The sequence below is a fragment of the Heptranchias perlo genome, chromosome 5 (genome assembly GCF_035084215.1).
Source record: "Heptranchias perlo isolate sHepPer1 chromosome 5, sHepPer1.hap1, whole genome shotgun sequence".
NCBI lineage: Eukaryota > Metazoa > Chordata > Chondrichthyes > Hexanchiformes > Hexanchidae > Heptranchias > Heptranchias perlo.
Window position 1 is genome coordinate 91,738,449 of NC_090329.1, and position 27,703 is coordinate 91,766,151.

Below are 27,703 nucleotides of genomic sequence, written 5' to 3' on the forward strand. Positions count from 1 at the left end.
CGAAGGGCCAAAAGGCCTTCTCCTGCTCCTACGGTCTTACGGTCTTATTGCCTTATGAAGCCAACAGAGAATGGCACAAAAGCAACAATAAATAATGGTGGTGATGGTTTTGATGTTGGCTTCATATTCCACCCATCCCCTCCTTATGAACGTGATACAAGCAGCATACACCACTGCTGAGGGATATGTAGTGAAAGCAGGGAAGAGCAAGTAATTGTGAAACAACATGCAGACATCAAAAGTTCAATCCCCAGTGTTATGCTGGACAGCCCCTGTTGGTGACAAAGTTGATCTCTACCCTTACCTGAGCTCCTCCTTGGTTCTTCCAAGCGGTAAAAGTTTGGAATATTGCTGGAGAGAGAGAGCTGCCATCCTGAGGATGATACTCTGGATACACCCACAGGCCATACCTGGTAAAACAAAATCATCATGTTTTTAATTCACAAGATGGCTCACTACCACCTTCTCAAGGACAACTAGGGACAGTCAATAAATGCTGGCCTTGTTAATGATGCCTCTATCCCAAGAATGATTTTTTTTTAAATTTCCAGGATTGTAAGAGATTATTGCAGTCCACTTGCTAAATCCCAAAAGTAGGAAAATATATCAAATAACACTCTGGACTGGATATTCCTCTCTACAATTCCACCCGAATCTGGATGGGATAATGGCAGAAAACCGGACAAAACGTTCGGTGAGGCCTAACCCTGCCTCTCCGCCTGCACCTAAATTTCCATCTACCCACCACGCAGAGACTGCCGCTGCTGATCCCCTCCCCATCCACCGTGTGCAAGTGACGGCAGGGAGGCAGGGCCTGTATTCCCAGTGGATCTTCCTGCCCTAGGTCCGCCAGGAGAGGCTTGAGTAGCAGCGGGAAGGCCTCAAAGTATCATGATGGAGGGAGAGGGCCTAGAAGGGCTTCCACTTCATCCAATTTGGCTCCAAAGACTAATCTTTGTAGGCTTCGATCTTGGCTGAGACCCAAAACACTTCAACTGAATTTTTCTTTGGGACTCTTCTGCCCCCTTTATATCTTCTCCCACCTTATTTTGCATAAACCCGCTAAATTGCGATGAGCATTTTTAATTGACTTTTCACAGATTCTGGGATTTATAACATATGGCGGAGTAATATTATGAAACCGTGTCCTGACACAGAGGCTCGCCCACAAGGAGCAAACATCAGGGATTTGGGCACCTTCTGCCAACAATCTCCCATTGATCAATTTTAATAGCTGGAAAATAATCGGGAGCACATGCCCAAATTCATAAAATGCACTAAAGGCAGGCAAAGTTAGAACCCGAGGGTTCCAATTCATTAAAGTATCCCCTCATAAGTTGTTATTATCTTTATGTCCACTTCCTGCAGAATTTACTATTTAGCTTTGGGTTGGGAGACCAGAGAATCAGGATTTTGTGTCTGGAACTAATTTTAAAATGGAAAAATGTGTGTCTTATCTGCACATGCTGGGAATTTGATTAGGCTATCTAAATAGATCAATCAAAAGCTAAAAGCTTACTGTGTCAGAATAAGTGTAAGGAACTCTCAATTATCTAACAATTTCCATTATGCACCAGGAATTCCCCTCCATTATGGTACCTGGTGAATAATGGAAATGATTGGATAAATGGCACCACATGCATTGTTGAAGGGACTGTAATGTCTGTAATGCAGTCTTGAAAAGATTCCAATCCTGAAAAAGAGACCTCAAGCTCATTAAAGGACTTGACAATCACTTCACATTTCTCGGCTGTTTTTACACTGTATCCATAACAAAAAAGCTTCTGATGTTGCTTTAGAAGGTTGGTTTTTGCTGCGCACAAAATTCTGATTTGTTATTCCTACTGAAGGCACTTAGGACAGCACATGTGCTGACTGCCTGTCACCACCCCCCCATCCCTGACATAAAAAAGCAAAGGGCAGATTTACCTAACTGCCTCTCTGTCCCCACTCTGGACACATCTAAAGCACCCTGCTCCTATTCAGATGCCAGTATTTCCGAGCTGGGCTTAACACTGGCACAAAGGAAAGGAAATTTGAGTGCAGTTGTCGGCCTCTCATAGATCAGCACTTCCTGCCTGCTGATGGAGACTGTCTGTATAAATCCTGGGAGGGGAGGGAAAGGGGATAGAGAATATAATAATGTGAACCTACCTGCTGTCTGTCTTCGGTCTGCCCCTGGGACCCCTGCCCACCCTCCGGTCAGCGGGGGTTTGGGGGTAGATCATAGCTCCTCGTTTCACTCGGTGCCCCTGCACTGGGATGTCCAGTGAGCACTCTCTCAGGAAACACCACCTTTCATCTCAGTGCAATGGGCCTGCACCTACTGCAGGTGTAGGCCCAGCTCTGCATGCCACCAGGTAAGCCCTGGCAATTCCAAGGCAGCATAAGGGAGGGCAGAGACCCATCTTGCCAGGACACCCCAACTCTTTTTACCTGGCCTTTGCAGCCAAAGAAATGGGCATTCCTTGTGAGCAAACATCAGGAAAAATCAGTCCCCGGGTTTTTTATTCTAAATTGGACCAATTGTTCTGATCCATTATTCCCATCCAGTAAATGTATTTTCTGTCCTGTGGTTCATTTACAGCAGTAACAGCTTTCAGTTAGTTTCCTTTAGGAATTACCTGAGACAAGAGTGAGCTGTGTTCATGCTGAAGGAGCCCAGTGGAGCCCGAGAAGATCCTCCTGGAGGCAGGTGATACAAAAATCCATAACCACTGGTGCACACTTCGTTATTCTGTATGAAAGAAAACTTTAAATCTTCACTAAATAGTTACCGAGCAATAAGACTCTCAAATTAGTAAAAGCTCATTTGCAAGTTGTCCATTTGTTTTAAATTGGCATTAAAAAGTTGGTTCCAAAGGTGTTGGTATTTAGGTGATGCCATGTAAATTCAGTTCCCCCTTTACTATTATTTTTGATATCCTTTCACCTAGTCAGATGGGTCAGTGCATCAGCTCCATATCAGTGTTTGTGTTTGTTTCGTTGTATAGGAACATAAACCATACCATGGAATTTCTGAGACCAGTTCTGACCGTTTGGAGACAGATGTGCATGCAGTATTTGAACTGGTGACACAATGACATTATCAGAGCACCAATCATATCCAACCATGAAAATGTTTAAACAAAATCAAACCCTGGAAAACAAACAACGCAAGTATTGCATAATAACTTACTGTAGTACTACTGAGTCTGCACATACAGTGCAAACTTAATGCCAGTTGTTAATGAGGCAAAGTTTCAGCTGTGTTTTGGGACCTGGCTATTCCTGGCTATTTTAGAGACACAGGGCATGATTTTTACTTGGAGCCAGGAAGAGAGTGGGGGGTCGAAATGTGCGATCGCGACCTAATTGAATGATTACAATTTTACTTCTGGGTATCCCGCGCGACAGCCAGCCAGATTGACAAGTTGGCTGGCTGTTGGATGGAAAAGCAGCCAAGGAGCGGATGGCAGGCAAGTCTGACATCGCGGTAGGGGTGGTCGGTCATTGGGAGGTTGGGGCCGGACATCAGCGGGGGGTGGGGGGCCAGTCATCGGCGAGGGGTCGGATATCGGGGAGGCTGAAGACATCAGGGACTGGAGACATCAGAAGGTTCAGAGACATTGGAAAATTTGGAGACATCAGGAGGTTTGGAGACATCGCGGGGGGTCTTGGCCACTGGGGGTGGGGGGGGGGGTCAGTCGACTGCGGGGGTCTGATCACGGTAGGTAAGCTTGTTGAGCCTGGAGGAAACACTCCTGCTCCTTCTGGCCCATAAGCAGTGCAACAAAGGCACTTAACTGGCGAGATTCAACAGTACCAGGAAAGCCACCCTGAGGGTCGGTCATTGGGGGAGGGGGGGTTTGGGGCCGGATATCGCGGGGGTGGTGGTAGTCATCGGCGGAGGGGGGGTTGAACATCAGGGAGATTAGAGACATCAGAGGAGGGCAGGAGACATCAGGAGAGTCAGAGACATCGGGAGGTCGGAGACATCGGGACAGTCGAAGACATCGCGTGGGATCCTGGGTCAGCTGATCGTCAGGGTCGCTCATGGCAGATAAGCTTGTTGGGCTTGGAGGAAACACTCCTGCTCCTCCTGGCCCACAAACAATGCAATAAAGGCATTAACCTGATGAACCGGCCCTTCTCGCCTCCTTTTACCTGCCGAGATTCACGAGCCCCAGGAAAGCTGTCCTGGAGGCCTTAAATTTAAAGCTCAGTTAAATTCAATTATAAAAATGGCCACTTAACTCTTAAAGATGTTAATTGCCCCGCTAAATACCTACCCACAAGCGGGGATGTGACCTCGGCCATTGCGTTCCTCGCATACATCCAAATGCGCCCACGGTAAACCCAGAAGTGGAGCCAGTCCAAAGAAACGCTATTTTCACCTCCCACCCGAATTCCAACCCACCCATTCTTGGAGGTTAAAACTCCCCCCAATCCAGCTTGCTTCAGAAAACTTCAGAATGTAGCAGCAATGACTCTTATAACTGTACAGTTTTGGACTCCAAAAGGACATCAGTGTACTGGAGAGGGTTAAGAGAAGAGCGACAGTGATAATTCTAGTACCGAAACAGGCTAGCACAACTGAATGTGCTCTGATTGAAGAAAAGACAACTAAGAAAGGTCATGATCCAAGCCTTTAAATGATGAAAGGTGCAAATAATGTAACCAAATTACTTAACTTGAGCTGTGACAGGACATAAGTACAAAACGGTCTAGCCTCAAGTGAAACAGGAGATTTTTCTGTTTCCCACCATATTAAAAGTGTTTGCTGAGTACATTAGTTTCTCATCAGTTGTAGTTAATACCGCCAATTAACTCATTTAAAATGGAACTGGACAGGGGAGTTAGTGGCACAGTGAAAAAAAGCATGCAATCTTCAGAGTAGTGGTAAACAGTTGTTTCTCGGACTGGAGGGTGGTATACAGTGGTGCTCCCCAGGGGTCGGTACTAGGACCACTGCTTTTTTTGATGTATATTAATGACTCCGGCTTGGGTGTACAGGGCACAATTTCCAAATTTGCAGATGACACAAAACTTGGAAGTGTAGTAATCAGTGAGGAGGATAGTGACAGACTTCAAGAGGACATAGACAGGCCGGTGGAATGGGCGGACACATGGCAGATGAAATTTAACGCAGAGAAGTGTGAAGTGATACATTTTGGCAGGAAGAGTGAGGAGAGGCAATATAAACTAAAGGATACAATTATAAAGGGGGTGCAGGAACAGACAGACCTGGGAGTATATGTGCACAAATCTTTGAAGGTGGCAGGACAAGTTGAGAAAGTGGTTAAAAAAGCATGCGGGATCCTAGGCTTTATAAATAGAGGCATAGAGTACAAAAGCAAGGAAGTTATGTTGAATGCTGAACTCCGGTTCAGCCACAACTGGAGTTTTGTGTCCAATTCTGGACACCACATTTTAGGAAGGATGTGAAGGCCTTAGAGAGGTTGCAGAAAAGATTTACTAGAATGGTTCTAGGGATGAAGGACTTCAGTTATGTGGATAGACTGGAGAAGTTGGGGTTGTTCTCTTTAGAGCAGAGAAGGTTAAGAGGAGATTTGATAGAAGTGTTCAAAATCATGAAGGGTTTAGATAAAGTAAATAAAGAGAAACTGTTCCCATTGGCGGAAGGGTCGAGAACCAGAGAACACAAATTTAAGGTGATTGGCAAAAGAACCAAAGGTGACTTGAGGAAAAACTTTTTTACGCAGCGAATAGTTATGATCTGGAATGCGCTGCCTGAAAGGGTGGGGGAAGCAGATTGAATCATGACTTTAAAAAAGGAATTGGATAAATACTTGAATGGAAAAAAATTTGCAGGGTTACGGGGAAAGAGCGGGGGAATGGGACTAACAGGATTGTTCTTACAAAGAGTCGGCACAGGCTCAATGGGCTGAATGGCATCCTTCTGTGCTGTAACCATTCTATGATTCTATGATTCACCTCTGGAATCTGGATTCAAATGCAGCCAAGACTGATAGTAAATCTTCCTCCTGGCTGTTGTACGATTCCTATATGAAATTAGCTTTGGCAATCACAATTCAGGTCAAAATGGGCATGAGTGCAGAGTGTAAGAAATTGATTCAGGTAAACATTAACATTGGCAGTTTCACTTTGAGGAATATCTGAGTGAAATATCACTTAAGTACTTTTGAAGTGTAGTCATTGTTATAAATGCGGCAGCCAATTTGTGCACAGCAAGGTCCCACAAACAGCAATGAGATAAATTACCATTTTCATTTTGTTGGTTGAGGGGTAAATATTGGCCAGGATACCAGGAAAACTCCACTGCTCTTCTTCAAATAGTGCCATGGAATATTTTACACCCACCTGAGAGGGCAGACATGGCTTTGGTTTAACATCTCATCTGAAAGACAGCACCTCTGACAGTGCAGCGATCCCTCAGTGCTGCATTGGTGTGTCAGACTGGATTATGTGCTCAAGTCTCTGGAGTGAGGCTTGAACCCTTTAACCTTCTGACTCAGAAGCAAGAATGCTATCAATAAGCCCAGGCTGACACAATGCACATCTGTGCATGGGCCTGTGCATTGCTGTGTTAGAGGGAAAAATGCATCTAAAATGGGAGGAAGGAAACAATAACTTGTGTAACCAAGCATACCTCAATGAAATTGGTGGGTGCTTTAATATAAAATCCAGCTGGAGATACTGATTCAATATTGGAGAGTCCATCAGTGCCACTGATCCCAATCACTGTGTTATTCACCATTTTGACCCCTTTCTCCTCACCGTCCTCTGGAATAACACAAATACAACGCCACAATACAATCAATTCCTGTTAGGGCAGAAACCAACCTTTACTCATTAGAATTCTTTAAACAGACATGTATCACCAGTTTCATAGTGTCAGAAGAATGAGTTTGTGAAGCAAGGTTATAAAAAAAACATGAACTTTTCAGCCTTGAAAGGGGGCTAGTAAGAGGGGACTTTACTGAGATATAGACTGTACCAAGTGAAATAGAAAGGGTTAACCCTGAGCACTATTTTGAGATAAACCATGAATGTGGGACAGACAGTAACTGATAAATGGCACATTCAGGACCAATGGCAGATATCACTTCTCCAAACAAAGAGAGATTAATACTGAAATGCACTCCCAGATAAGTTAGTATAGGCAGTACCTCTGGAATCAGTCAAGAAGCAGTCAGATGTTGTGATGGGGAGTTGTAGATTTCTATGGTAGGATGAGCTAGATGAGCCGAATGGCACTCCCTCATCTGCGATCTTTGTGAACAGCAAATGTAATGAAAGCACCAAAGTGTGCAATGCGCTGCAAAATTTCAATTGTAATTAAAATGATTTTATTGTGTTTCTGAAGGTGTTAGGTTAATAAGTGAGTAGTGCAGTGAAAAAAGAATACACTTCCATTCAAAATACGTTTGCTATATTGTGTATGATGTTCATTCCATCATCTTTTTTCCTTCACATCTTCTCTAAATACTTTCTTCATTGGTCATCTAACTGATTAAATTCAGTGGCAAAAGGGAGGAAAAGGTCAGAGGACCCCATCCTACACTAACCTGTCATTCAGCTTCCTAAAGGGAGAGTCAGCCTCACAGCAGGCATGTACCCCAAAGCTCCTCACGTTTTGTTTCTGGTCTCCAAATCAAGCAAGTTGTTATGATCTGGAATGCACTGCCTGAAAGGTGGTGGAAGCAGATTCAATAGTAGCTTTCAAAAGGGAATTGGATAAATACATGAAGGGAAAAAAACTGCAGGGCTATGGGGAAAGAGCAGAGGAATGGGACTAATTGGACAGCTCTTTCAAAGAGCCGGCACAGGCACGATGGTCCGAATGGCCTCCTTCGGTGCTGTATCATTCAATGATTCTACTGAGAAATCTACACTCACCCATTGGATTTCTGTTTGCCTAATTTAGAGTGTGCACTCTCTCCTTGTAGGAGCACATTTCATCTACCCAAGTACAGAGATCTTAGGTGCAGTACTCGCCAGCAAGGGTGTCCAGAATCATTGTGGTGTGCTGCAACTGCACAACATTGCGCAGCAGAGAGAATTAGAGGCGTATGAGGTTGAAGGCACTCGTCAATCATCCTCTGATGGTGACAACATTGAAGAAAAGGAAGAGAAGGAGGACGATGAGGAGGAGGAGGAAACATAGAAACATAGAAAATAGGAGCTGCAGTTGGCCATTCGGCCCTTCGAGCCTGCTCCGCCATTCAATATGATCATGGCTGATCCTCTATCTCAATACCATATTCCTGCTCTCTCCCCATACCCCTTGATGCCTTTTGTGTGTTGAAATCTATCTAGCTCCTTCTTAAATATATTCAGTGACTTGGCCTCCACAGCCTTCTGTGGTAGAGAATTCCACAGGTTCACCACCCTCTGGGTGAAGAAATTTCTCCTCAACTCAGTCCTAAATGTCCTACCCCGTATCCTGAGACTCTGACCCCTCGTTCTAGACCCCCCAGCCTGGGGAAACATCCTCCCTGCATCCGGTCTGTCTAGCCCTGTCAGAATTTTATACATTTCAATGAGATCCCCTCTCATTCTTCTAAACTCTAGTGAATATGAAGATGGGGCACCCAGCGCCAGACCAGCCCCTCACAGGTAAAAAGAGACATTGGAATTCTCAGGCTAGCTCCCACCACCGCAACTCCCCCCCACCCCCTCCCCACCTCTTGCACAAAACAGTTCTTCTTCCACACATACACCCATTGCACATCCCATAATGGATCCCATCATGTATCGGCATTCATCATGAAGCAAATGAAAGGACGAGTTCCCAACCAGGATGAAATAATGGGCAAGATGTGGAAGTGGTGCCAATCAATAAATTTTATATGCCAATATTAAGGAAAGGAAACTTCACAACATAACATTTCTTCAAACACCCTTGTGCATGTGTTGGTGAATTACAATTCTTGAACTTACGCTTACGACCGCTTCTATGCGGCGCATCCCCTGTGGTTTCAGCAGAGGTAGAGACAGGCTGCTCACATCCCTGCCCTGACTGCTGAGATGCTTTTGGCCTATGACTCCTGGGTTTTGGAGTCCGTGAGGATCCTGCCAAAGACTGCTCCACCTGCACCGGTGCAAGGGCAAAGTCGGCCATCAGGAGGCAGCATGATGGGTATTGGTTGAAGGGCGAGACACGGGAGCACTGTGAGTGGAGTTCCCACTTCCATGTCCCCTTTCGCCATTATCCCTCTCCCGGACCAGTGCCACATCATTCCCACCACTCTGCTGGACAGGAGCTTGCTGAAGATCAGTGACACATTGTAAGGCCATGGATAAGGATCTGTCATCCTGTTGGCGGCAGCAGACATCTCCTGCACAGCCGTGGTCACGGTCTGCATGGACTCATTTGAGAGCCGTGCTTGAATCTCCGTGGAGGTGGCCACTCTCTCCATTGCAGACATTCTCGCAATTACCTGCAACACTAATCCACTACTGTTCGAGTTGGACTCCTCCATCCTCTCCGCTAACTGTGGAGAGTGTGCGTGGCAAAGTTGCAGCTGTACCTCAATCATTCTCATTCTCAACAATGGTCCCGGGGTTCAGCATCTGTCCCAGCTGAGCAGACTTTGGAGAGGAGCGCGCCCTCAGACGTGGACTCTCCACAGCTGCCTTACCACCAGTGTCTGCTCGTGCTCACTTGTGAGTTGTGAATCACCAGGTGACAACTCAACTAACTGGTGAACAGGACCCACCGAAGTACAAGTATTTGCGCTGGTGCACGGTGACGGTGCACCCTCAGAAGGAATAAGGTCCTCTGAGGAACTGTTGTCATTAATCTCCTATGATTGTTGTTGTACGTATGAAGTCATGTCAAAGTAGCAATCTTGGCAATCACCACACTCAGGCATCTCACAATGCAGTCAGTCATTGATGAAATAAAGTCATCATGTGTGTGAAAAATGTTTAAATTCTGTCACCAGGCATCTGCGAGATACCAGTCTCTCCATCTCCGATTGAGAGGGATCCAGATGTGCCTCTAATCTCCATGGTGTCCTCCTCTGCATCTATCAGCTGGACTATTGTGGAGGGCCACCACCAGTCCTCTCCCCCTCCCTTGCGTTTTGCACTCTCTTCTCCAAGGGGCAAAAGAACAGACCTGTGAGTGACTGAAGGTGACGTACTCACCCGATGGATTCAGTGCATTGCGTGAGGGTGACTATGAGACAGATGCATCACATTGCATAAGGATTTGGGTGAGTGGCAGCGGTGGATGGATACATGGGGAGGTGAAGAAATGCATAGAAAGTGAAGGATGGGTGCTGCTGAAACTTAAGTGGGTGTGAGGAGTGATGTGATAGAGAACGCTTGGCAAGACAGAGTGAGAGGGAAAGTGTTGTACACCACAGGATGTAGGTGAATCAGCAACTGTACTCACTTTTTCTGACCTGGTTAGGTCATTAAAGCACTCCCTGCACTGCAGCCAAGACCTGGGCCCAATGCTTCCAATGAGGAAGTGCTCACTTCCTCAGCCGCCTCCAGCCACACCTTCTTGGTAGCAGAACTTGGTTTCTTCCTCCGATTGCTGGGGTAAATTATTTCCCTCCTGCACCTCACTGCGCCCGGCAGTACTTCACGGGAACCATCTCTGAATCTGGCCGTGCTCTCTTTGAATCATTTACTCCTTTCTATTCCAAAAAACATTTTTTGCATTGGCCGTTTAAATAGTGGACATCAGATTGCGTCATACAGGTGCGCAGGACGCCCGCTGCGCAGCTTGGAGATGCAAAACCCGGAAGAAAAAATATATTGCTTCAGTTAAGTTGCGATCGCAGATTCCAACCCACTTACTTCACTTCCGGGTTTCGCATCCAAGAAACTACCCCACCCCCACCCCTCTTCCCGGTTCCATGTAAAAATCATGCCCTAAGTCTTCTCACTGGAAGAACTAATGAGGAAGGGAAAAGGAAGATTTTTGACTATCAAGTGCTTCACAAGTGGCTATTGAGGCAGAGACTAGAATATAATTTAAAAGGGAATGGGATAAATATTTTAAAAGGAAGAATATAAAAGGATCTGGGGGGAATCGGGCACAGGAGAGAACACCAACACCGGGGCCCGAATGGCCTCCTCCTGGTGCTGTAATTTCTATCATTCTATGAAAACTCTCCTTTCTTGAGTCCGAGCCGTGGGAGTGGTTTAGAAATGTTGCTGCTGAGCTGAGCTTAGGACGATGTGCCCTGTGAGAAGTGCCCCAAACAATGAGCCCACTGCCCTTTGGTCCAGGTTGGTCTGGCCGGCAAGTTTTGATGTGTAAAGTCCAAGTATGGATTGGCCCTCATTGAGGCACCCAGTTCATTGTTACCTTCACACAGTACCTGAGCCCAAACCAGAGTCCAAGGAGCTAGGGAGGGAGGCGTGGCCTGTTAAAAGTGACATCGACTGGAGAGCCTGACTGCACCTTGTGCAGTGCAGGGGGATATTGACTGAAGTTACAGGGTGGATATCAGCGGGTTATAGGATTACTACTAGTTATAAGTAAGATATCGGGGCATTACAACTATTACTATCAGTTACACATAGACTATTAGTGAGTTATTGCATTGCTGTCAGTTATGAGATAAATCTAAATGTTACCAATATTACTATTAGTTATTGGTGCTATTTCAGTGAGTTACTATTGGTTACTGGTGGAATCAAAGTTCCTCCCACCAGTTTCCCCCCTGTGAATCCCATCCCCCACCTCAGTTTCCCCTCTTCATCTGCTCACGGGTGGTCTCCTGCTTCTCGGAAGTTATCGCACAACAGCTGCTGGCGTGAAAACGCAAGCAAAGATATTCAACTACAGAGAGCCCAACCTTTATAAGGTAAATGCAATAACATTTGCAAACACCACGTGATCAGATGTCACATGGTCAGATGTCAGGTGGTCAAAATTCCAGGAATACCTCCAACCAGAATTGGCAACCCTATCCACCACACTTGCTCTGGCAGAGCAGAAATTCAGAAAATTCGGGCCCTTTGTCTCTAGGATCACGCACCATTTCCAATGCTCTTAGTGAAGAAGAAAACAATTCTATAATAAGTACTATCTCTGATAATCGTTTACCCAAAGACTATCTCTAAAGACAATGAGACCCCATATGAAGCTTGACTATCTCCCATGTTGGAATCAGATTTTGCAGCTCTCTGATAAAGACTGGAAAAAAAAACGCTGGCCTCAGGCAATTTCTAAAGTGATTGATAAATACTGATCTCAGTGCTATAAGATAGATACATTGCATATGGATCTTTTTCCTCCCTCACTCCACTATGTCTGTCTCGTTAATGCCTCTGCAAATGATTATTAATACAGCTCCACAAAAAAGCTGTATAAATGGGAGCAATTAAAAAAATAAAAACAAGACATCAAATTACTTAATACCAGGGAGATATTCTATTAATAAGTTCCCATCAGTAAACGTCCTTTTTTCTCATTCGTTCATGGGATGTGAGCGTCACTGGCAAGGCCAGCATTTAGTGCCCATCCCTAATTGCCCTTGAGAAGATGGTGGTGAGCCGCCTCCTTGAACCGCTGCAGTCCATGTGGTGAAGGTTCACCCACAGTGCTGTTAGGAAGGGAGTTCCAGGATTTTGACTCAGTGACAATGAAGGAACGGCGATATATTTCCAAGTTGGGATGGTGTGTGACTTGGAGGGGAATGTGCAGGTGGTGTTGTTCCCATGTGCCTGCTGCCCTTGTCCTTCCAGGTGGTAGAGGTCACGTGTTTCAGAGGTGATGTCGAAGAAGCCATGGCGAGTTGCTGCAGTGCATCCTGTGGATGGTACACACTGCAGCCACGGTGCGCTGATGGTGAAGGGAGTGAATGTTTAGGGTGGTGAATGGGATGCCAATCAAGTGGGCTGCTTTGTCCTGGATGGTGTCGAGCTTGTTGAGTGTTGTTGGAGCTGCACTCATCCAGGCAAGTGGAGAGTATTCCATCACACTCCTGACTTGTGCCTTGTAGATGGTCAAAAGGCTTTGGGGAGTCAGGAAGTGAGTCACTCACCGCAGAATACCCAGCCTCTGACCTGCTCTTGTAGCCACAGTATTTATGTGGCTGGTCCAGTTAAGTTTCTGGTCAATGGTGACCCCCATGATGTTGATGGTGGGGAATTCGGCGATGGTAATGCCGTTGAATATCAAGGGGAGGTGGTTAGACTCTCTCTTGTTGGAGATGGTCATTGCCTGGCATTTGTCTGGCGCAAATGTTACTTGCCCTTATCAGCCCAAGCCTGGATGTTGTCCAGGTCTTGCTGCATGCAGGCACGGACTGCTTCATTATCTGAGGGGTTGAGAATGGAACTGAACACTGCAATCATCAGCGAACATCCCCATTTCTGACCTTATGATTGGCCTCCAACAACCATTACCATCTTCCTTTGTGCTAGGTGTGACTCCAGCCACTGGAGAGTTTTCCCCCTGATTTCCATTGACTTCAATTTTACAAGGGCTCCTTGGTGCCACACTCGGTCAAATGCTGCCCTGATATCAAATGCAGTCACTCTCACCTCACCTCTGGAATTCAGCTCTTTTGTCCATGTTTGGACCAAGGCTGTAATGAGGTCTGGAGCCGAGTGGTCCTGGCGGAACCCAAATTGAGCATCGGTGAGCAGGTTTTTGGTGAGTAGGTGCATCTTGATAACACTGTCGATGACACCTTCCATCACTTTATTGATGATTGAGAGTAGACTGATTGGCCGGATTGGATTTGTCCTGCTTTTCGTGGACAGGACATAGCTGGGCAATTTTCCACATTGTCAGGTAGACTGCCCCTTTAATAACGAAATTGGACAAAGCGCCAACTCTCTAAGTCCATATAGTGAGTTTTTTTTTGAATAGTTCCAAAGTAAAGATAAAACAAGAAAGCAAGAAGCTGAAACAAGTGGTTTATTAACTGTTCGGGTGGTATCAAAGGTAATGTAAGCAGAATAACTGACTGGCTGGCTGTTGGTTGTCCATCAGTCATTTGGCACTGCAACATCAGCTACAAACACCATACATCAGACTGTACATCAATCTCTGAATCACTAACTGGCCCGAATCACCTGTCTGACTCATATAGCAAATTAGTTTGAACTGCATAATGTAACTAACTTACCGAGCAGGATGCCGTGGCCTGAAATGTTAAACAGCACATTCTTCTCCACCTTCAGGTTGTATATACTGTTCAGGCCAATCCCTCTGCCAAATGAATCCCATATGGAGCATCCACGGATATATGAATCTGTAGGAGAAAAGAGTGACACAATTCATTGCCTAATAGTGAACCATTGCAGGGGCGGGGTGGGGGTGGGGAGCTGAAATAACTACCGCTGTTACCCCAGAACTATCTAATAGTCAAATCTGCCAGTCACAGGCACGTTAAGCTTTATTTAATCTCAGGTAAATCAGTAGGCCGCATGCTTCTCTTGAGGGAGGAGGGGCACAGAAAAGAAACCCCTGACTTCTCAGTAAAATTCCAAACACATTGGCACAAAAGCATGACTGAAACACATTCAAATAAATGTATTCATATTCATTTAGCTGTGAAAAAGTACTTTACAAACAAGCAATTTGGTACCCACACCGACACATTAACAATAAAAAGAATTCACTCAATGTAGGTATCAAGAGATAAAAGAACATCAGGTATAAGGTATGAATTAGAGAACTGACCTCAGCTTGAATTTTTATTTCAACTCAATCTGACCCCAGTCTGTTGAACTTGAAGCCACTCCAAGCACCAAAGCCACATGCATTTGTATTTAACTAATAACATCTTTAAAGCTGCAGTCCCAGACCTGCTCAAGAACAAAGTTCTGTTTTTTAAAAAATATACATATATTCTTATTCCAATGATTGGAAAAGATGTACTGAAGGCTGATTTCAAATCCCCATGAACATTATTGAACTTGTTCTGAACAGCAGGGAACCGTCACTAACTTCCCCTCCCACCTCGTGCAAACTAAATAATAATGTCGTCATGGGGATTGGCTGCACTGAAGGTTTTAAGGATCAGTGGTAATGTTTGAATGTGTTTTATGGTCCTTGTTATGCTGGCAGGCCCAGAAATGGTTCAAACAGCCGTGTGAAGGTCAAGATCAAATCCAGATTTCTGGTACTACATCACATGCAAATAGAGGCACTCTTCACATATCATGCATATTGTATATCGAAACCATAGGGCCCTGCACCGCAGACATATGTTTGCACAGGAGGTGTGCGCTGTTCACACAAAATTTGTGCAACACCATTGTACAACCCAGTCAGCTGTCATCGTTGAAGCAAGATTATTTATAAATAGGTTCACGGAAGTGATCTAGTTTGCATAAAAGGGCCCATCACTGCCTTTTATTTTGTACATGCCGTGTAACTTGTGTAACACAATTTGGGGTCACCATTTGCAGGTGTATCTCACCCATACCATCGTTATTCTATATATAGTCTACACAAGACCATTAGATTCTACTGATACACAGTGTATTATTTTTCAGTAAAACCCTCTCTTCATTGAATGGCCCTATTTATAACCATCAAGTAATCACCTCTGATTATTAGACATATGTAAATTAACACTTTCTCCTCCATTCAGAGATCACCTCGTACAAAAGGTAGGCACTGTATAACATTAATCAGAGCCAGAGTAGTCTCCTGGACTAGTTTCACTCGCCTAAGGGAGTCGGAGAAGAATTTTCCAGATTTTTTCCCCCCTAATTGGCATGGATATTTATCTAGTTTTTCGTCTCTCCCAGGAGATTACACGGCTTTTGGGTGGAGTGGGGAGTTTATGTATTGTGATGCACAAGGCATTGCAGTTGTGTGTGACAGGCTGGGTGGACCAGAGTCCGTCATTGTTCGTACGTTCGTATTATCAGAAATAGCCTGACCTCTTCCATCCTGTTTGTACAAATTACCACTTATCCAGTTTAGAACCTACACATTAACTGCAATATCTACACAAGCTATACAGTACCATATAGCCAGCCCTGTCAACGGTACATGTACCGTTGTACAGGGGTTGATACAAACAAGTACGTCCACCATACAGTGTCCGATACAGCTCAACTGCAAGCTTTAACCCAGAACTTGAATTGCATTCTGGGGTAAATTTTGCAAGGTTTTATTCCTGGCGCAGAGCCTTGCTTGACGGCAGCATGGATCTGAGAATTGGGTGTGAAAATCAGTGTACCCGATTTATACCAGATCCTGGTAATTCAATTTAATGACTGGAAAATCAGGAGCACTGCCAATTGGGTGTGCTCATCGTCCCACTCCATTATCTGATCCGTCCTCCCAACGCACTAGGCTCCACACCCAGATTATATCTATAATACGACATTCACTACAGTAACTCATTAAAGCACTAAGGGCTTCAAGAGAGCAATAATAATGTGCCATAGATTTTCCGTAACAAAAGAAAAATCAACACAGTTCATCACAATTTACAACCTTTCAGGGGTTTAAATATACCTCAGCTACACAGCATCTGGGACAGATAACCTGACACAGATCTGGTGCATATGTGATTCTGCAGAAGTTCTTTCCCCCCACCTAATCATTATTGGCTGCAGGCCGACAACAACTGGTGAAATGTGCATAGACAAATAAAAAGCTACAGGAAAACTGGACGGGCACTAAATTGGGCCGTGTAGTGCCCGTTGTTTCGACGCTACACGGCCTCTCTGACATCCAAGATGGCATCTTGGATGCGCATGCACGTTTCCAGCGTGATGTGCGCCAGACGCCATCTCGTTATAGAAGTTAGCACAGGCGCAGATAACGAACGCTGGAATTATGTAAAGTAAGGAGAAAATGGCTTCAATCAGTGTGCAACGCTGATTTAAAGTGATAGACTCCATTTTGGGACTTAACGCTCAACTCAACGCACAGTCTTAACCCCAACCATCTGAACGTGTCTTAGAGTGCCTGGAGGATCCCAACCAGTGCTATTTAAAGGGAACATGCAGGATTTACAAGTTAGTGGCTGGATTATTGCGTCTGGCTGCCAAGACATTTGTAACTGTTTTTGGAGGTCTCCTAGACTTCAATACTAGGACACGGGGACATAGCCTAACATTTAGAGCCAGGGCATGCAGGAGTGAAGTTAGGAAATGCTTCTACACACAAAGGGTGGGAGACGTTTGGAACGCTCTTCTGCAGACAGCAGTTGATGCTAGCTCACTTGTGAATGTTAAATCTGAGATTGATAGATTTCTGTGAACCAAGGGTATTAAGGGATATGGGGCTAAGGTGGGTATATGGAGTTAGGTCACAGGTCCACCATGATCTCATTGAATGGTGGAACAGGCTCGAGGGGCTAAATGCCACAGCCACTTGCTGCTTCCTGATATGCGCCACCTTCTCCTGCAAGAAAGCGGGACGTGCGTCTGGGTGATGTGCCTGTCATGATTGAATAGCTGCCAGTGTGTGTGGCCTGTGAGTTGTGGGTGGGCGGCTTGCAACAGTGGTAATGGGTAAGGGTGAGAGGAAGCATCTGGTTGGAAGAATTGAGTACTGATGGAAAGAGTTTATTGGTATGTGGGTGATGGGGGGATGTAGTGCGTGGTGTAGTTGGTAGGAGACACCACTTGACACCTTGACCATCCATGTCAAAGCATTGAACTTCTTCCTGCACTGCATCCATGTTCATGATGCTGTGCGCCTGGCATTGACTTCGTCCCCCGCTGCCTTCCACTGCCTTTTGGATATATGTCTGGTGGGCCTCTTGCCACCCCTCCTCCCACCTTCGGATATAGGATGTCTCTCCTTCTCTCCACCTCCTGCACCAAGGTCTCTAGTGCATCTGCAGAGAACCTTGGTGCATGCACTCTCGCAGGCCTGTTACCAACTCAGATCGGCAGATTGGTGAGGTCTGGCGTGCAGATTGGAGGATGTGGGATTTAGTAGTGTGCAACCTTAATCAATGTTTTACCATAACTCATCAGTGCGTAAACATAGGGATGGGACCTGCATCTGTGTATTATGTGTGTGATGTCTGATCTCCGTTCAGATAGTAAACTGTTATTTTCAGCAAGTAACAGGTACCAGCTACCTTTAAGAGATTTCTAGGAAACATCCTCCCTTTAAGAGATTGAGCTCCCCTGGTGATGGAAAGTGCGAATTGCACTGATTCCACATGCAAGGTCTGGAATGGAACGCTGATTGCAGGTGAGTCCTCGGGTGGGCTGAAACTTGCGTCCTCCCTGCACAGGGGTCATTGGGCATGCGGTAATAGCACATCATGCTACCTACGCCCAAAAACGGCCCCTATCCAATTTTTCCCCTGACAACTCTAATCAGTCCTGCTCATGGGGATCACAGAAGAGCACAGAAGAGCCCCTGACTGCATGACTTGCTCTTTAAGTTTTAACATCTGAGAAAGAAATGCTGGCTGCCACAGTGGTATCACACGTAGGTCCGACACGTAGACCATCAGTGTGAGCAGTGATAGAATGAATCAAGCTATCCATTGGAACAGCTCAGAAACAAAATGGGGTTAAGTCACTATTGTTGCTGGCACTGCTCACGTTGGCAGTGAGTATCAATTTCAACAAAAAACAGATGCAGGGAATTCTATTTTATTTGCAATTAGGATGGAAAAGAAAAGAAAAGAAAATTTACTTTAGACACAAGCGCTAATATGTGGTAAAGATCCCCTTCAAATGGTGCTAATACAAATACAACAGGATGGCATGGTGACTCAGCCCAGTGGGACTGCTACATATCCAGGATACAGCTTTGTGTCTGTGATACCCCACGTGGAGGGTTTTTATTCTGAACTCTGCTATTGTGAGGTCAACATTCAACCTTTATTCACCGTTACATAAAAAAAATTAATTACATATTCGGGTCATTTCCTCCAATCTGCAGAGGTTGCACCTTTAAAGATGTGTTCAGGTTCTACCAAGTGTCGCATGCCCAAAGTTTAAAAAGAGAAGAATAAACCAGCGGCCATAAGTTTTATTAACGTAAGAGACAGTCGCTTCCTTTCATCCAGGCCTGGAATGGACAGAAATCGGATGTCTTCATGTTTAAATACTTTTGCCTGAAATCCCTTGAGGCTCAGCAGGTAAATGATGTGCTGCAATGTGCCTCAGTGTACACGGGCTGAGAAAGGTGAGGGAAATAAAGAAAGCCTAAGTTCCTACTCCTGATTGTAGCCCCTGTGGACATCGAGTGGGGCCAGAACTGGGCCCTCCGCCATCGAGTAGGCTACTACTACTCACTCCAGGCTCACACATAAAGAACGAGCACTTGAGAAGTGATATTGAAAGCGCTGCAGCTGCCTCGCAAATTGTACCTTAGCATACAAGCCGCTTCTTTAGGAGAAGAGAAAAGGGTAGAGAAAACTGGAAAAGAAATAGAAGAAAATACTTTTGTCTGTATTTAATCTTTGCACAGACATTAGGAGTAATTTTCTGATTCGGTGCTGCCAGCAGGGAGCCTCAGTCACTGGCAACGTGAAATCGGAAAATTACCCCAAATATCTTGGCATATATGACTGTCACCAAAGGGTTAATTAGGGCATTCAGGGATCGGTGGGTGGAATTAATTAAATCATTTTCCAATTTTCAACTTTTTAAATGAGAGTACATTTCGGGCTGACTAGACACCTGTGCCAGGAAGTTTCTAATTTCTTATATTTTATCATTCTGACGCATGTTTAATACGGCAAGGGTAGAACTCCAGCCATGTGCTGAAATAGTGTCTGCATCAGAAGGGGCGGGGGTGGATTTGAAACACAAACAAGCATGATCCTGTGTTGTAACTTGGCCCTAACTTATCTACTAAACTGAAATTCCTGTCCTGGATTAACCACAGGCTTAACAATGGCAGAGCACTACCAGTTAATCCTTAGATTGCATAAATCTGCCAGTTAAAGGCAATTAAAATGGCAGTAATAAGTACAATGAGCAATTACTACTTGCAGTAATCTATACCACCAATTGAGAGAAAGTAGCAAGGTGAGGTACTCGAGAAACAAGCCTTCTGTATTGTCACTTACTAGCCCATCAGCATACATGGACAGGTACAAAAAGTAATTAAAAAGGCTGATAGAATGGTGGCCTTTATCTCAAACTGGAATACAGAAGTGAGGAAATTATGCTTCAGTTGTACAGAGCCTTGATCAGACTCCATCTGCAGTACTGCGTTCAGTTTTGGGCACCGAACCTCAGGAAGGATATATTGGCCTTAGAGGGAATACAGAGCAGACACCAGATTGATACCAGGGCTTAAAGGGTTAAATTATGAGGCAAGGTTGAATAAACTTGATCTGCATTCCCCTGAGTTTAGAAGGTTGAGGGGTGATCTAGTTGAGGTACTTAAAATTATAAAAGGATTTGTTAAGGTAGATACAGAGAAATTATTTCCCCTGGCGGGAGAATCCTGAACAAGGCAGCATTATCTTAAAGTTAGAGCCAGGCCATTTAGAAGTGAAATCAGGAAGCACTTTTTCATACAAAGTATAGTGGAAATCTGGAACTCTTTCCCCCAAAAGGCTGTGGATGCTGGGATTTTCGTTGGGTAAGGTTATCAAGGGATATGGATCAAAGAAGTTGAGGGATATGGATCAAAGGAGTTGACAGGGAGGTGCTGGAAGTCTTAAGCGGCATCAAGGTAGATAAATCTCCGGGACCTGATGAAATGTATCCCAGGACGTTATGGGAGGTTAGGGAGGAAATTGCGGGTCCCCGAGCAGAGATATTTCAATCATCGACAGCTACAGGTGAGGTGCCTGAAGATTGGAGGGTAGCAAATGTTGTGCCTTTGTTTAAGAAGGGCGGCAGGGAAAAGCCTGGGAACTAAAGACCGGTGAGCCTGACATCTGTAGTGGGTAAGTTGTTAGAGGGTATTCTGAGAGACAGGATCTACAGGCATTTGGAGAGGCAGGGACTGATTAGGAACAGTCAGCATGGTTTTGTGAGAGGAAAATCATGTCTCACGAATTTGATTGAGTTTTTTGAAGGGGTAACCAAGAAGATAGAGGAGTGCTGTGCAGTAGACGTGGTCTACATCGACTTTAGCAAAGCCTTTGACAAGGTACCGCATGGTAGGTTGTTACATAAGGTTAAATCTCACGGGATCCAAGGTGAGGTAGCCAATTGGATACAAAATTGGATTGACGACAGAAGACAGAGGGTGGTTGTAGAGGGTTGTTTTTCAAACTGGAGGCCTGTGACCAGTGGTGTGCCTCAGGGATCGGTGCTGGGTCCGCTGTTATTTGTTATTTATATTAATGATTTGGATGAGAATTTAGGAGGCATGGTTAGTAAGTTTGCAGATGACACCAAGATTGGTGGCATTGTGGACAGTGAAGAAGGTTATCGAGGATTGCAACGGGATCTTGATAAATTGGGCCAGTGGGCCGATGAATGGCAGATGGAGTTTAATTTAGATAAATGTGAGGTGATGCATTTTGGGAGATCAAATCGGGCCAGGACCTACTCCGTTAATGGTAGGGCATTGGGGAGAGTTATAGAACAAAGAGATCTAGGAGTACAGGTTCATAGCTCCTTGAAAGTGGAGTCACAGGTGGATAGGGTGGTGAAGAAGGCATTCAGCATGCTTGGTTTCATTGGTCAGAACATTGAATACAGGAGTTGGGATGTCTTGTTGAAGTTGTACAAGACATTAGTAAGGCCACACTTGGAATACTGTGTACAGTTCTGGTCACCCTATTATAGAAAGGATATTATTAAACTAGAAAGAGTACAGAAAAGATTTACTAGGATGCTACCGGGACTTGATGGTTTGACTTATAGGGAGAGGTTGGATAGACTGAGACTTTTTTCCCTGGAGAGTAGGAGGTTTCGGGGGGATCTTATAGAAGTCTATAAAATAATGAGGGGCATAGATAAGGTAGATAGTCAAAATCTTTTCCCAAGGGTAGGGGAGTCTATAACAAGGGGACATAGATTTAAGGTGAGAGGGGAGAGATACAAAAGGGTCCAGAGGGGCAATTTTTTCACTCAAAGGGTGGTGAGTGTCTGGAACGAGCTGCCAGAGGCAGTAGTAGAGGCGGGTACAATTTTGTCTTTTAAAAAGCATTTGGACAGTTACATGGGTAAGATGGGTATAGAGGGATATGGGCCAAGTGCAGGCAATTGGGACTAGCTTAGTGGTATAAACTGGGCGACATGGACATGTTGGGCCGAAGGGCCTGTTTCCACGTTGTAAACTTCTATGATTCTATGAGGTACAAATCAACCATGATCTAATCGAATAATGGAACAGGCTTGAGGGTTGAATGGCCTACTCCTGTTCCTATGTTCCTATGTCTGCAGTACATATTTGGGAGGAGGAATTAAACTCTCGCATAGATGCAAGATTTAAATAGCCCACTTGTAGAGCAATGTGGCTGTAAAGCTGATACTGCAGTAGAACAGAGGGACGCCTCCAACCTGAATTACACAATTGGCCTGCAGGCACTCATAACAGCTGTTTATATAACATGTACAAGAGAATGAATGCCTTCGTTATCTACTGAAAAAAAATAAGGCTGCTATCACCTTCTCTTTCTGTCACCTGATGATGGCCACAGGAAATCCAAAGCAGAATCACAAAACTCAGCAACAGAAATAAACAGAAAGAGGCAAAATGAAAGACAAAATATACAGCTAGCCTGTTTAGTGCAAGCCGATAACACAATTGAGGGGTTTCTAAGGCTTTATAAACACTCAAGATTTGATTGGGGTGTGAGGGCTAGGATTACCCCTTCAACTGGGTTACAGACATATTAGATATTCAAAACCAGCTATCGCTTTACACATTGCGGCCCTTAACTTCCGCAGGGGTTGTCCTAATCTCCCACTGTATCTGGCGGGAGATCGGCAGAACCCCCAGAGAAATGACAAACAGCTTTTTTCATCCGTTTCTCCTTGGGTTCCACTGATCTCCCACTGGTCACAGCAGGAGACCGGGAGAACCCCCGTGGAAATTTGAGACTAGTATGTTTAACAGCATAACTCATACCTAAAAGCATTTGGATTGAATTACTGATAACAACTGTTAAGGTAATGAGCTTTTCAAGTAGATGGGAGCTGGGTAACAAACAAGAGCTACCTGTCATCTCAATCTATCTGCCACCAAGGGACTAGTTAACCAGACTTGGAAAAAAAGCCTCATCTGCTGAGGTTTAAAAAAGGGGAGACATCGATAAACTGCCCAGTTGTCCAGTACCAGAGCATCGCCTATCAACTACTTGGAAAACAGCACTTACACCAGACATGCCAGGAGAGGTCTGTAGCCTGGAACTGATCCCCTCTCGGTTCTCAGAAGGAGGCCAGATTAAAATCACAGGCTTCATGGGGAGATAAAGAAGAATAATTAAATTGGTGCAATAAATTACATGCAAGACAAAAACATTATTTTTGTGTTTGATGGCGTAAATTCTTTCACTTTCTTCTAGACCGATATGCTCTTTGGGTAATGCATCACTGACAACTAAGAGGTGACCCGTTCACAACTGCCTCTCTAAACCAGCTAACTGTGAGGTGCAGAGCAGCGGCCGAGGAGATTCATCTTCCAATTTGCCTTCCCCCTCAGCGGAAAGTGTTTGGCCCCTGCTTGACATTTCCCAATATTGGCAATATTCATTAACCCACTGACATCTGGTACGGTACCATGACACCAAAGTACTCCAACAAGTTGAGTCAGAAATAATTCCAAGGAAAATATCACTGATGAGGAGAGTCAGGAAAAGCGTCACTGTGAATATGAAAGGAGAAAAAACACAAAAACGGCTCACTGAGATTTATTGATATCGTGTCATACCATTCATACTTGCATCTCCAGCGAAGTTCAAAGCGTAGACGTGTCTGTGAAATGCTTGTCCAACATGTTGGAACTCTATGCCTTCCAGGCAAATTACTGTCTGCTCTAATTGAAAGGCTCGTACAATGATTGTAGCTCCCAGCTCCAGAGCACCCAAAACATGCTGACTCCTTCCATACAGACACTCATTATCATCTAAAAGAAAAAAATGTTTTTAATGTAAATTTTAAAAGCTGTATTAAAAATCTATTTGTGCTTGAAAGCACAGAATTGATCACTGTAAGCAAGAAATTACATAGGAGGACCTCAGATCACATCTCACTGCCAAGGTTTAAAATAACAAGAAAGGTCCCGGGTTTGTTTCCCAGCCTGTGCTGAATTAGCTGACCTGAACCAGAATGGCAGTAGGGTGCTTCTGCTGGCCTCATTGTCCTTGAATTAGAGTGAAAAGTTAACCAGGGTTGCCAATGCTGATTGTTACCCCGTGACCTTCTGCTAGAAGTGTGGCAGATAAGGAGAGGACCAGGCTTGGCTGTAATGCTCCCATAGTTGAATAGCGTCCTGACACAGACAGGGCAATTTTAACTCTCCCTGATCGGTAGGACAGGGGCGAGGGAGCAGTTGAAATGGAATAGTTCCATTTCACGCAGCGTTCCCACCGATCTGCGATTTTAACGCCACTGATTTTGGCAGCGGACGATGTGCCGGCCAGACTCCAGTGGGCGAGTCATTAATAATTGCAAATTGGGGTCCCACAGTGGGATGGAATTTTAACTCACTCTTCAGCGGGTCACCCTACACAGCTGCCCCACCAGGTGAAGCTGTTGGGAAGCCAGCAAGACCACTGAAGGTAAGGTAAAAATAAAACTTTCCTTAGTGGGGACTGGAGGAGCAGGAGTACGGGCGCAGGGCACGAGACACGGGCAACACCCACTCTACCGGACTTACCCTGCTGTCGGCAGCCTTCTCTTGATGCCCGTCAGAACCTGCCTAAGTGGCCATTTTAATGTGTGCACCTGACAGTCAAAGGTCGGTTTTAACTCCCAGCCTCTGGGCCGCCTGATCTTCATCCCTTTCTGCCGGCTAGCTGCCGCTTTCCGCCGGTAACAGCCGAGCAGCTGGCCAGCAGCATCCGAATGAGACCCGGCAGTTAAAATCTGCCGCTCCCACGCAGGATTGCCCTCCGCTCTCGCTGGCTTCCTGCCAGGAGTTAAAATCGGTCCTTGACTGTCAGACTCACACAATAAGATTGCACCCGTGGGACTGCACCCCAGGAAAGGAGTCAACATTTTCAGGGGAGGAGCGGAGAAAAGTGGCAGGAAAAAAACAAGGAAATAAAATAAATAAAGAGCACAACAAATTAATAATTACAGTGTAAGCACACACCCCTCCCCCTCAGTTGTCTCTTCTGACCTGCTCCTGGGCACTGCAACCCAGACCAGTAATAACGATCGATTAGGAGGATTAAAAATAGTACACTGAAGCCCTTTTAACCCTCAATTAACTCATCAAAGCATCGGTGGTGACAACTTTCGCTGCAGTTTCTATTTATATAACAAGGTAAAAATTAAGGTCAGCTGCAATTTGAAAGCAAGAATGTTGATTGAAGTTGTATATTATCCTTTTCTTCTTTAGTGGGTACAGTAATCCATGACCCCTAACAGCACTGAAAGGTATGAAAACAGCAATTCAAGGCATCTGAGTTCTGATTAGAATCAGTCCTGGTTTCATCATGTATTGTGCACTGTGTCATCTGGGCACAACACAACTTATAAATTGCTGGCAAGTAATGTAAATACTGTACTGACATCTAGTGGTGGACATTAGGGACTGAATCACTCTACTGAAGCGCTCTGCCCTGGAAATTGTCGGGTCGGATGAAAATCCTCCAGCCACATAGTTGCAATGCAGAATTTGCAGTACCAAACTCCACCCTACCAAAACCTACCAATGGAGGAGCAGCACTGATAACAGACCTGTCTAGTCTGCAAAGTTCAACCAATCAAAGCCAGCAGCCTTATTGCATAACAGATATGAACAGAGCATCGTCGGCAGGATACCAGGTCACAGAGGCTGGAAGGTCTTTATTAGATCCAGAGTTTTGTTAGGCTGGAGATCAGTGTAGTGAATTCCGACTATACTTATTTTTCTACTTATCTGCCAAATTTTAAACTCAAAATTTGCGCCAATTTGGAATTCCCTTTTACTCTACCAAAAAAAAAGATTGAAGAACACTGTCCTGTGGACATTAACTACTACTACTACAACAACAATAACTTGCATTTATATAGCACCTTTAATGCAGTAAAATCTCCCAAGGCAATCCACAAGAGCGATTAGCAAACAAAATTGGACACAAGCCATATAAGGAGATATTAGAACAGGTGGAGGTCGGCTTTAAGGACCATCTTAAAGGAGGAGAAGTAGAGTGGCAGGGAGGTTTAGCGAGGGAATCCCAGAGCTTAGAGCCCAGGCAGCTGAAGGCATGGTTGCCAAAGGTGAAGTAAAGAAAATCGGGGATGCGCAAGAGGCAAGAATTGGAAGAGCGCAGAGATCGCGGAGGGTTGAAGGGTGGAGGAGGTTACAGAGATAAGGAAGGGCGAAGTCAAGGAGGGATTTGAAAATAAGGATCAGAATTTTAAAATCGAGGCATTGCCGAACCGGGAGCCAATGTAGGTCAGCGAGCACTGGGATGATGGGTTAACGGGTTATGGTGCGAGTTAAGATACGGGCAGCAGAGTTTTGGATGAGCTCAAGTTTACAGAGGGGGCAAGGTGGGAGACCGGCTAGGAGAGCATTGGAGTAGTCCAGTCTAGAGGTAACAAAGGCATGGATAAGGGTTTCAGAAGCAGATGAGCTGAGGCAGGGGCGGAGGCGGACAATGTTAACAAGCTTGAGCAGACTACACCACCCGACACAAAAAACGCAGCAACACAATCATAGAATCATAGAATCATAGAAGTTTACAACATGGAAACAGGCCCTTCGGCCCAACATGTCCATGTCGCCCAGTTTATACTACTAAGCTAGTCCCAATTGCCTGCACTTGGCCCATATCCCTCTATACGCATCTTACCCATGTAACTGTCCAAATGCTTTTTAAAGACAAAATTGTACCCGCCTCTACTACTGCCTCTGGCAGCTCATTCCAGACACTCACCACCCTTTGAGTGAAAACATTGCCTCTCTGGACCCTTTTGTATCTCTCCCCTCTCACCTTAAATCTATGCCCCCTCGTTATAGACTCCCCTACCTTTGGGAAAAGATTTTGACTATCTACCTTATCTATGCCCCTCATTATTTTATAGACTTCTATAAGATCCCCCTGAAACCTCCTACTCTCCAGGGAAAAAAGTCTCAGCCTATCCAACCTCTCCCTATAAGTCAAACTATCAAGTCCCGGTAGCATCCTAGTAAATCTTTTCTGCACTCTTTCCAGTTTAATAATATCCTTTCTATCATAGGGTGACCAGAACTGTACACAGTATTCCAAGTGTGGCCTAACTAATGTCTTGTACAACTTCAACAAGACATCCCAACTCCTGTATTCAATGTTCTGACCAATGAAACCAAGCATGCTGAATGCCTTCTTCACTACCCTATCCACCTGTGACTCCACTTTCAAGGAGCTATGAACCTGTACTCCCAGATCTCTTTGTTCTATAACTCTCCCCAACGCCCTACCATTAATGGAGTAGGTCCTGGCCCGATTTGATCTCCCAAAATGCATCACCTCACATTTATCTAAATTAAACTCCATCTGCCATTCATCGGCCCACTGGCCCAATTTATCAAGATCCCGTTGCAATCCTAGATAACCTTCTTCACTGTCCACAACGCCACCAATCTTGGTGTAATCTACAAACTTACTAACCATGCCTCCTAAATTCTCATCCAAATCATTAATATAAATAACAAATAACAGCGGACCCAGCACCGATCCCTGAGGCACACCGCTGGTCACAGGCCTCCAGT

General features: G+C 45.0%; 1 protein-coding gene across 1 annotated transcript in view; it reads right to left on the reverse strand.

Annotated features, from left to right (window-relative positions):
- LOC137321923 (fibrocystin-like) overlaps nt 1-27,703 on the reverse strand; it is a 440,431-nt gene that overhangs the window by 172,710 nt on the left and 240,018 nt on the right. The window contains exons 40-44 of the mRNA XM_067984789.1: nt 23,729-23,923; nt 14,073-14,198; nt 6,614-6,747; nt 2,625-2,737; nt 305-410 (exon numbers count right to left, since the gene is read on the reverse strand). Coding sequence (XP_067840890.1) covers nt 305-410; nt 2,625-2,737; nt 6,614-6,747; nt 14,073-14,198; nt 23,729-23,923 — 674 coding nt within the window. The remainder of the gene's footprint in view (nt 1-304; nt 411-2,624; nt 2,738-6,613; nt 6,748-14,072; nt 14,199-23,728; nt 23,924-27,703) is intronic.